This window comes from Populus nigra, chromosome 16 (genome assembly GCF_951802175.1).
Source record: "Populus nigra chromosome 16, ddPopNigr1.1, whole genome shotgun sequence".
In the NCBI taxonomy this organism is placed as follows: domain Eukaryota; kingdom Viridiplantae; phylum Streptophyta; class Magnoliopsida; order Malpighiales; family Salicaceae; genus Populus; species Populus nigra.
The window spans coordinates 12,006,063-12,015,449 of record NC_084867.1 but is presented as its reverse complement, the minus strand read 5'-3'; the positions used below and the strand labels follow the sequence as shown (position 1 = coordinate 12,015,449).

The following is a 9,387-nucleotide window of genomic DNA, read 5'->3' as shown; positions in this document are numbered from 1 at the left end:
TATTATTGTATAGCCACAGAGAAAAGGATTTCATGTACATCTCTACAATGGTTGGAGAAGCTCCCAACTCCCTCAAAGGTTTCCAGCATCACATAATTGCTTCAAGTAATGGGAATGTTGGAAACCTTTCGTGGGGGGTTGAGAGCTTACTCCCCATGACTCAATGGGTTTCTAGATTCAATATTAAAAATATATACGTTGTCCACATTCCACAATTCATTCTCATCAGCACCTCTATTTGTTTCTCTACAAGGATGTTGAAGATTCAACTTCTTCTGAACTCTCTCCCTCAACTGCTACTCTAGAACTTGTCAATCCCTGTCAAGTGTTTCTGTGTAGCAGTCGAGGTGAGAGGTTCAGGAAATGTTGGATCTTAGCTTTGAACTCCGGGCCATTTGCTGCTATAAGTCTACACTAATCTGTTTGGGAATATGTTGGGGAGTGTTGTTAATTTTAAAATATTTTTTATTTATAAATATATTAAAATAATATTTAAAAATATATATTTTTAATATCAGTGTATCAAAATAATTTAAAAACACTAAAAATATATTAATTTGAAGTAAAAAAAAATTATTTTTTTTAAAAATATTTTTAAAACACAAAAACATACCTAATTTCCATATCATGTAATTTTTTTTTGTGCTAATTTTCTTCTCCTGTATGCGCACCAGTTTCTTTGCATGTGAGGTTTATTAATTAATATTAGCCGAGGTTCTTCTCTTCATAATGAAACATCCCTGAAGTCCCTGGGAGGAGCTACTGAGTTATTTTTTGTTCTTGCAAAAATATGTAACGATTGATTTTTTTTTTCTTAAATGGAAGATTTTTCTCTCCAATGGAGGGGTATAATCAAGCTTTGGTGAAATTCTTGGTAGTGAAAGGAAAAAATTTAAATATATACCTTTGTATTTCATGAATTAGGGAATTTTTTTTTCTTGATTTGTTTACTATTTAAACTAATCTAACAATGAAGAAAGATATATATATTTTGACGGTGTTGTTTCTGGGTTATTTAGACACCGTGTGTGAAGGGGTGTTTAGCCTGAATAATATTCAAATTATTTTAATAGCCCTTCATTACTAGGTGATGCACGCAGCCACCTGAGCTTTGATTTGGTATTGATAGTTTTTTTTTTTCTCTCTCTCTCTCAATTACCTTATTTTTTATATTTGTTCTATGTTTTGATTATTATTTATTTTATTTGAAATAATTTATAAAATTAAAAAAAATTAATTTTATCCTTTGATTTTTTCATCTGTCAGATTTGATCCTTATTATTTTAATTATTATTTATTTTATTTGAGATAATTTTTAAAATTGAATACTCTTACAATTTTATCGTCTTTCAGTTTTTTTCCTATCATATCTTATCTTCATATTTTTTTATTACTATTTTTTTCTTTGATATATATATATATATATATATATATATATATATATATATATATTATTTTATCATTCACCGTTAAAGTAGTTGGAAATTAAGTTTCTTGATTGAGCTCGAGTCTAGAATTTTACAGGTTACAAGTTTGAGAGATTTAAGGTTTTGGAGATTTGCTCGAGTTTGATTGATTTTTTATTTTTATTTTTTAAACTTATTTTTTTTTCAGTTTCATCTTTTAATATTTATTTAATTGGAGATTAGGGTTCATTATAATTTTTTATTTGTTTTTTATAGGATTTTTCATTGATTTTGAAAATATCATTGGTTATCTCTAGTCTTTTTAATTGTCATTCTTTGTTAAATTTAGCTTTTTAAAAGAAAATATTTTTAATTAAATTAAATTAATTGATTAAATATAAGTATGAGATGTTCGCTTCATGACATTTTATTTGGTTTGCTTTCCAAGTCATTGATCTTACAGCCTTTTTCGGTGTCATCATGCAGCCTTTCACAGTGGCGTTAATTAGAATTGTTATTATGAGCCTTTTCTAGTGGTAAAACAATGTCCATGATAGAATGACAATGTCTTCAAAGGGCTTTTATTTCTTTTCCTTCTAAATATGATATTGACAGCTTATTTTCTATAGTTAATTATGACCAATTTATTTTTCACTTTATTCATTATTGATATATATTTTTAATCATATTGTTAAATTGAATGAGCTTATTAAGCTAAGTCAAGTCAATAATTTGGATCTCATATTTTCCTTACTTCTTCAAAAACACTAACATCATTTAAACATCATTTTTTATATATAAATAGAAATTAATTTAACTTGGCTTGTAGTGTAGCGTGGACCACCAATCTAGTTTTTAACCATTTCTTATTATTTTAACCACTACAAAATCACCACAGACACATCTTGAATCTTGTAAAATCATTAAAATCAATATTTGAAAATAAAGCTTGAAAATCAAAAACCAAAATTTGGCAAATAACAAACCCCATCTACACGATAACATTTTATAGTGATTCAATCATGCCAAAAATTTCATTGAATAAATTATGTCTTTTTCTTTTTTATTATTATGAGTGAATATTATGTATTGCTATTAAATTTAGTTTGGCTAAGCCTAGCAAATCAATCTAGAACCTAGCTCATGCAAAGTTTTAAAAAAATTATTCAATGGAAATTAACCAGGTCAAACTCTAACACTCCAGCAAATCAACATATAATCCGATCAAAACCTGACTTTACTTTTAAATTTTTTTCATAAAAATATGTTAATCCAATTAACCTGTCTACCATATAACGGGACTGAAGGTGATTTAATAACTTTGGGATGGAAGGAATATTTAAAATAGTCTTAGATCAAGTCACATTCGTTTTCGAATTGAAAATAGAGAGTTGCTCTGTCACATATAATTTCTACTTTTAAAATCAAAAGAATCTAACATTAAATGTGGGGTATTGTTGCCGTTTCATATTTTTATTTCTGTTTTCTAAAAATAAAAACATTTTTTCATAATTTTCAGGTTTTTTCATTTTATTTTAATGACCCAAGTTATTAGTTCTTCCAAGTATCACTACCTTTATTTTCCGATATTTAAAAGTTATTTTCAAAAACAGAAACCGAAGATAGAAATCGGCAACCATGAGGTCCATGACCATGCCAGAAGGGCTTAAGCAAAAGCTCTACAAGACCAATCCACGAAAGTTAATCTCCATTGAATCAAGATTTGAATGTGCTGGGCAATAAAAGCCCACGATTATATAAAATAAAATAAAAATTCAAAGGGAGTGGAATGCTTGACTATAACTGTAAAACCAAGCCTAGTCCACTAAATCTATGTATAAATCCGATAATTCAGAACCTAGATTAATTGCTAACTCAGTTGATGATCATGATTTATGACCTAATCAATTTAATTACATTAGTGTTGACCATGATTTAGTCAAGATTTATCCTAGTTAAAAGAAAAAAGAAATTCCATAAAATCTTAACCTGATAATCGGGGTCATTTTCTACAAGCAAGCATCGAATCTCAAACAAGAAAAGAATAAAAAAAAGAATAAGAACATATTTAGTTAAAATGATAGAGATAACATGAACAGGGAATAAGAATAAACATAATTAGTGCATAGAGTAATTGGAATCTTACCAAAGATATACACACACACACACACACACACACACACACACACACACATATACATACAAGAAATTATTGAGCTGATTAAAGAGAAAATCAGGGCATTTTAACAGGCAGGGAGACTATAATAAACTCAACCAGAATTGTTATTTTGCAAATATAAACAAGAAAGATCCCAATAAAACTTATTTATATAACGATAAAACTAGGGATCATTCTACATCGTGATCAGATCATTTTTTAAGAGACACCTAAGCGATGACGACGATGATGGTGGGTTGTAGTCAAACAGTCTGGATCTCTTCTGGGTCTTCAAAGTTAGGGTCCTTCACGTCCACAGCTTCCTTCTCGAACCCAATCTCAGCATTAGAGTAGCCATCACCAGCCCAAGTGAACTTGCCTCCATGGCCTCCTTTCTTAGGCGATCCACTCATTCCAGTCCCTGATTTCCTATCTTTCCTCGCGTCGGACTTTGGATTATTGTTGCTGCTGCTTTTGCTGCTCCTCTTCATTCTCTCAGGGATTTCTCTCTTCTTACAACAAGTGTCACCTCTAGAGTGTGAAAAATGGTGGGTTTTATAGTGAAGGTGATCTAGGTTAGAGGTTGGTGTGTAAGATTTTGATTTGTGAATAGGAAATAGATAAGATCGATCGTGTAAAAAATATTATAATATCACGCAAATTTGTGGGTCTCTGTCGATTGATCTGATAGCCCATGATCATGGCTACGGGAGATTCTTATATTTTGCCAAAACTTTAAATACCATCTTTGGCGCATATTTATTAAACTCCATTCCAGTCCATCAAGTTTGACACAACTGAGGTTTTAAATTGAATCAATTTGATATTGACTCCCTTAAATTAATTTGAATGCTAGAATAAATATTATTTAAATATAGTTAGTGAAAATAAAAAATATTTTTTTAAAAAAACCATGTTTGGATTACAAATAATAATAATAATAATAATAAAACAGACTCGAGTTGATATGGTGATCCACAAGTTAATCTAATAACTCAAATTTTTTATCTAATTATATTTTATGCTGAATCTAACCACTATAATTTGTATTATTTTTATAAAATTTTAAATTTAAAAAATTAAGATTAAAATAGAAGATAATTCTTATGAATTAATCACCTTATCCTTGTTTATCCATTTTAAATACAGTAGAAATATAAAATCATAGTATTTATTAACTTGTTTATTCATTTTTAAGTAACATATATTGAAAGTAACTTAAATTTAGAAGCCATGATTCTTTTTAATCAAAACTCAAATCATTCCCTCAACTATGAACTAACTCTGAATGTAGTCTCAATAAATGGGTCCTCAAAGTAACACACGTGTTTCATTCTCTAATGAAAACATCAAATCATCCTCAAAATAGAGATGTGTTTAAATGGGTCCCTAAAGTATTACACAATCTTCAATTAGCTCCCTGTCTAAGATATTTATATTTCTTAATGGAAAACATCAGGTTTTCCTCAAATTCATGCCTTTTTATTTCACGAAGAACACAATTAGAAGGATTTTATTAACTTAATCGAAGAAAATATAAGACTTTAGGGATCCAATCGATAAATTTCATACTCTAGTGACTCAAGTGAGAATTTGTGGATATCTGGAGGACTAGTTTAAGATTCTCTATTTCCTAACAAAGTTTCTCGACCCTAAAGTTTGGGCCCAAAGTAACCGCCAAACTGGTGGTTACTTTCACCCGGCCTTTTTCTAGCGTTCTGGAAAGATTTGTTTTTATCAAGACTTTAAGACCCTGATTTTTAATCTCCCTTCAGCAAGAAACCAAACAACCTCAAACGAGACAACCTGCTTTGTCGCAGCTTCAAATTCTCTCCTGTAAGAATTTCTGCTTCTTCTGTCTAATCCAGCTTTAAAAAAAAAAAATTATTTCTTGGCTCAATCAGCTGAATCTTTATGTATACTTTATACGGTAATGATTATTTCAATTCTAAATGTTTCAGGAGGCCGCTTGGATTGGTTTAGCTTCCTGGGCTGCTTTTAGAATTGGTTTTCTCTGCAAGACAATTAATCGTAACAATATCTTTGTGGGTTATTGTCCTTGTTTTGTTTTTTCATTGTCATTCAAGGAATTTTTTATAATTATGTGCAAAGCAGTGTAAAAGGATATGTTTTGTGGTGTATTTTCAATTTTACACACTCTTCTTATCTTGAGAGAATTATTGTTGGTAATTTGAGTTTTACTTTTTAAAGAAATGACTTGTTTTTTCAAATTTTGATTTTGCTCTTCTAGTTTATTGATGATGTTTGTCATTTATGGTCTATTTAAGGTTAATGATAAAAGCTATTGCATAACTCCACTGGTTTTTTTTATGGTTAACTGTTTATCTTCTTAGAAAATATTTGTTTTTTTTTTATATTCTTTTATGGTTTGATTGTTTTCTCTTAAATATGCAAACGTTTATTAGCATGGAAAGCCTTTACATTCCAACTTGCTTAAGGAAATACATCTGTGTTTTGACTGCTTGCTATGGCATTGTAGGTTTGTTGAATTCTTAAATAATCTTTCTAGCCTTTCCTGTTCCTGGAATTGTACATCGTCTCAACTGATGGTACGTTTTCTATGATCATGGTATTCTTTTTTTCTTTCGTATCCTCTTGCATGCATTATATTGTTCTTTGTTACAAGTCAATACCTTCAAAGACCAAGAACACCGTAACATAACTTTGGGGAGACTCCCAAATATTTAGTTTTTATTCATCCGTGTCTCCATTTACCAAAAAACTATGACAATTATTTATATAGAAAAAACTACAAAACCCTAGCAATACCGAATATGAAAAATAAACTAGGAAAAGTATTCATTCAAATAGGAAAAAAAAAATCTAGAAAAGCATAATCATAAATAGTAGGAAACAATAAAATTAGCCAAGGAGGGTATTTATTTTTTCTAAAAAAGCTCCTACATCATGTTTTCACATTTTTCTTCCCTATCCATCCTTGACTGTTGATAACTTTATTGTGGTATTAGCCTGTTGATAAGCAAGTGAATGACTTGCTGACAAGAGCCTGGTTCGAGCACCTTAGCTGCTGCTTCCTAGAGTCGCCTAGCCAAATCCACTATCTAGTTATCGAGGAAAGATGGCCTGCAGCAGTAGGTTAGGCCATATACTTGTATTTATACTTTAAGCTAATACATTACAAGCCCAATGTACGTGTCCAATAGGGTAATACTCCTCTTATAGATACAATTGTATAATCAGTTTGTAAATATAATAGACAATTGCACACATTAACATCTAGAGATGTTACCAAACTTTGGTGTCTATTTTGTGTTCTCTAGTTTAACATGATATCAGAGCTTTAATAACAAAACGGTCAGAAATCTAAATCTCACCACCTTCGTTCTATATAAAGTTAACTTTTGGTGCAGGGGTTTTTTTTGGTGAGAGATAGAAGGCTCCCTTATGGCAACTTCTTTGTAATTGGCATGGCACTTTGGAAATAACTTGAAAAATATAGATGCTTTGAGATTGAATCTATGTGATATGTTGCTAAATGTTTTACTTCACTCGAAGCATAGACACCAGATATCATAGGGTTATGTTAGCTGCAAATGAAGCCTTCAATTCCCTTGATAATCTCATCTCAGTAAATGATATAACATACAGTTTTTGATTGGTGTTGCATGCAGTTTGCATGCTAGGTTGAGATGGACCATCTTGCCTTTTTGTAATTGTTATATGTTGACATCATTTAGGTATTTTAATCACTTTAATCACTGTACAGTCAGATAAGACAGGTTCCTTGTGCTTCAATTTGATAGTCTGTTGCAGAAACCAAGAGATGATTTGATTTGATTGTGCTATTTAACTGATATACGCCTGGTCTAAATTTTGGATAATGCTGAAGGCCTCATTGTTCACAGCAAGACTGGTTTCTGGTTTATTATTGTAAGCCAATGTTGTATGCCGTTTGCATGGAGAACAGTAGAAGAGATTGCTATGTGGTTCATTAGACAATTCTGATTGGCAGGGATCTTTGGCCTAGTACGCCTCAAGTGAAATTGAAAAGGGAATTATTAAAGAGAAATGATCATGTAGCTAACATGCCTTTATGTGTTTATTCAGGCCGCCAGGCTGCTTGCTAATTTACTTGTTATGGGCTCTGGAATTATGGTGAGGGCATTTGCTCAAGCATACCGTCAGGCACTTGCAAGTATGGTTTTCTTTCCAGATTCAGCACTTGGAGATGCTTAGATTAGGGGTCACCAACTTCCAAAAGCCTCACTTTTAATTATTTTCATATTTTATTTAGCTGCCTCGATATCTGTTCACAACTTCTTTGACCAATTGCAGATGCTTCAAAATCTGGTGTTGCCCACGAAACAGTGCAGAATATTAGAAGAGGAAGTAAAATGATGGCTGAACCAGAGGCCAGGCAAGTTCTAGGCATCACTGAGCATTCAACATGGGAGGAGATCTTGCAGGTATGTTTTCAGCCCCTAGGAATGCATGTCCTTGGTGGAAAACAATACTAGTAACCATAACACTATATGTAGATATTATTTGTGAACAATATGTATTCTAGGAAGTTTAGAAATCCTATTTCAATCCCTTTGTTCCTTATTACATGTCCATTTCTGAGAAAGCAAATCCATTTGGATCAAGCATTTAAGATGGTTAAAAAGAAGTGTTATTTGTATCTTAGTTTAGCTTTTATATGTTGCATGGAACCTAATCTCCTGGAAATATAAATGAGCATCATAGGATATCAGTGCTTTTTAAATTTAATGTTCCAAAATTCTTATGACACAGTGAAAATTAGGGAATTAACATACAAGTTAGATATCATGCCTGGTTCTCCACCAAGACATGAAATATTAGGAATCAATATTTAGATCAAACTGTACTCCGACTTTTTGTTGCAGCATCAGATCAGATCTTTCATGATTGCTAACAATATGCCAATTGCTGCTTGCATGTAGAAATATGACAAATTGTTTGAGAATAATGCCAAAAATGGGAGCTTTTATCTGCAGTCAAAGGTTCATAGAGCTAAAGAATGCCTTGAAGAAGTATATCAAAAGAAAGCCGAGGAAAATACATGAATTATTTAGACGTTGTCTTGATCTTGGCATGATCATCAATGTGCTGATGCACCCCCCTGAAATTCATTTTAATTTCATAGAATTATCTGTTATGAAGTTTTGTTTTTGACTTCCTTGAGTTGGTCTAAGATCAAATAGACAATGATCCAATTTTTCAATACATCGTGTACACCAAATGCCATTTTGTCAACTTTAATTGTAATCTCACCAGTGCAATAAATTTTTGTGGACATTGTGGTTTCTTTTTATTGGACAGGATACTTTTTTTTTTTTTTTTTGATTTACGTGGGGTGTCCGGGCCAGCTTACGCGCACCACGACTATTCCCCACGGCCCGCTGGACATCCTGCAAGCCCAGGAGCAGGTAAGGCACCGCGGGGTGACAGGCGTACACATAGAGGGTCGAACCCGGGACGGGGGCGGAACAAGTCACACGAATTGACCACAATAGTTAAACCCTCATGTGCTGGGTACACATGAGAGCTCGAACCAGGACACTCAGGCAGGGCAAAGCCTGCCAAGGCCACTGAGCTACATAGCCTCGTAGGTAGCTTCTCCAATGCCTCTGGTGAAAAGCCGAGGCAATTGGTCGTCTAATATCTCTTCAACGATTTCGCTTTGGGACAAGCCGTGTTCTTAATGTATTCTGGAATGATCTTGACCTTTTGTGACTGGAAATATCCGTCGATCGCAACAACTGACGACCAGATATTTTCAAAGTCTATTTTTGAAATAAGGTACTTTATTTTGTAAAA

At 32.2% G+C, this 9,387-nt stretch overlaps 2 protein-coding genes across 5 annotated transcripts; one reads left to right on the top strand and one right to left on the bottom strand.

Annotated features, from left to right (window-relative positions):
- Positions 1-3,671: 3,671 nt before the first annotated feature.
- LOC133675499 (uncharacterized) lies at positions 3,672-4,245 on the bottom strand. The gene has a single exon (XM_062096902.1). It carries the CDS (start codon positions 4,053-4,055, stop codon positions 3,828-3,830), a length of 228 nt encoding a protein of 75 aa, XP_061952886.1. The 5' UTR covers positions 4,056-4,245; the 3' UTR covers positions 3,672-3,827.
- A 997-nt stretch (positions 4,246-5,242) lies between these two features.
- Positions 5,243-8,881, top strand: LOC133675333 (mitochondrial import inner membrane translocase subunit PAM16 like 2). Of its 4 annotated transcripts, none has more exons than XM_062096684.1 (7): positions 5,243-5,400; positions 5,526-5,609; positions 6,065-6,134; positions 6,555-6,681; positions 7,654-7,741; positions 7,882-8,012; positions 8,511-8,881. In XM_062096684.1, exons 5-7 carry the CDS (start codon positions 7,684-7,686, stop codon positions 8,631-8,633), a joined length of 312 nt encoding a protein of 103 aa, XP_061952668.1. In that variant the 5' UTR covers positions 5,243-5,400; positions 5,526-5,609; positions 6,065-6,134; positions 6,555-6,681; positions 7,654-7,683; the 3' UTR covers positions 8,634-8,881. The 4 variants fall into 4 exon arrangements, with proteins under 4 accessions (XP_061952668.1, XP_061952669.1, XP_061952666.1 ...); XM_062096685.1 differs by having other exon boundaries at positions 5,526-5,613; XM_062096682.1 differs by lacking the exon at positions 6,555-6,681.
- Positions 8,882-9,387: the final 506 nt, after the last annotated feature.

Coding starts and splice junctions, on each gene's coding strand:
- LOC133675499 (XM_062096902.1), bottom strand. CDS start 4,055: ATGAAGAGGAGCAGCAAAAGCAGCAGCAACAATAATCCAAAGTCCGAC.
- LOC133675333 (XM_062096682.1), top strand. Junction 7,742..7,881: donor ATACCGTCAGGCACTTGCAA/GTATGGTTTTCT, acceptor GACCAATTGCAG/ATGCTTCAAAATCTGGTGTT. Junction 8,013..8,510: donor CATGGGAGGAGATCTTGCAG/GTATGTTTTCAG, acceptor GCTTGCATGTAG/AAATATGACAAATTGTTTGA.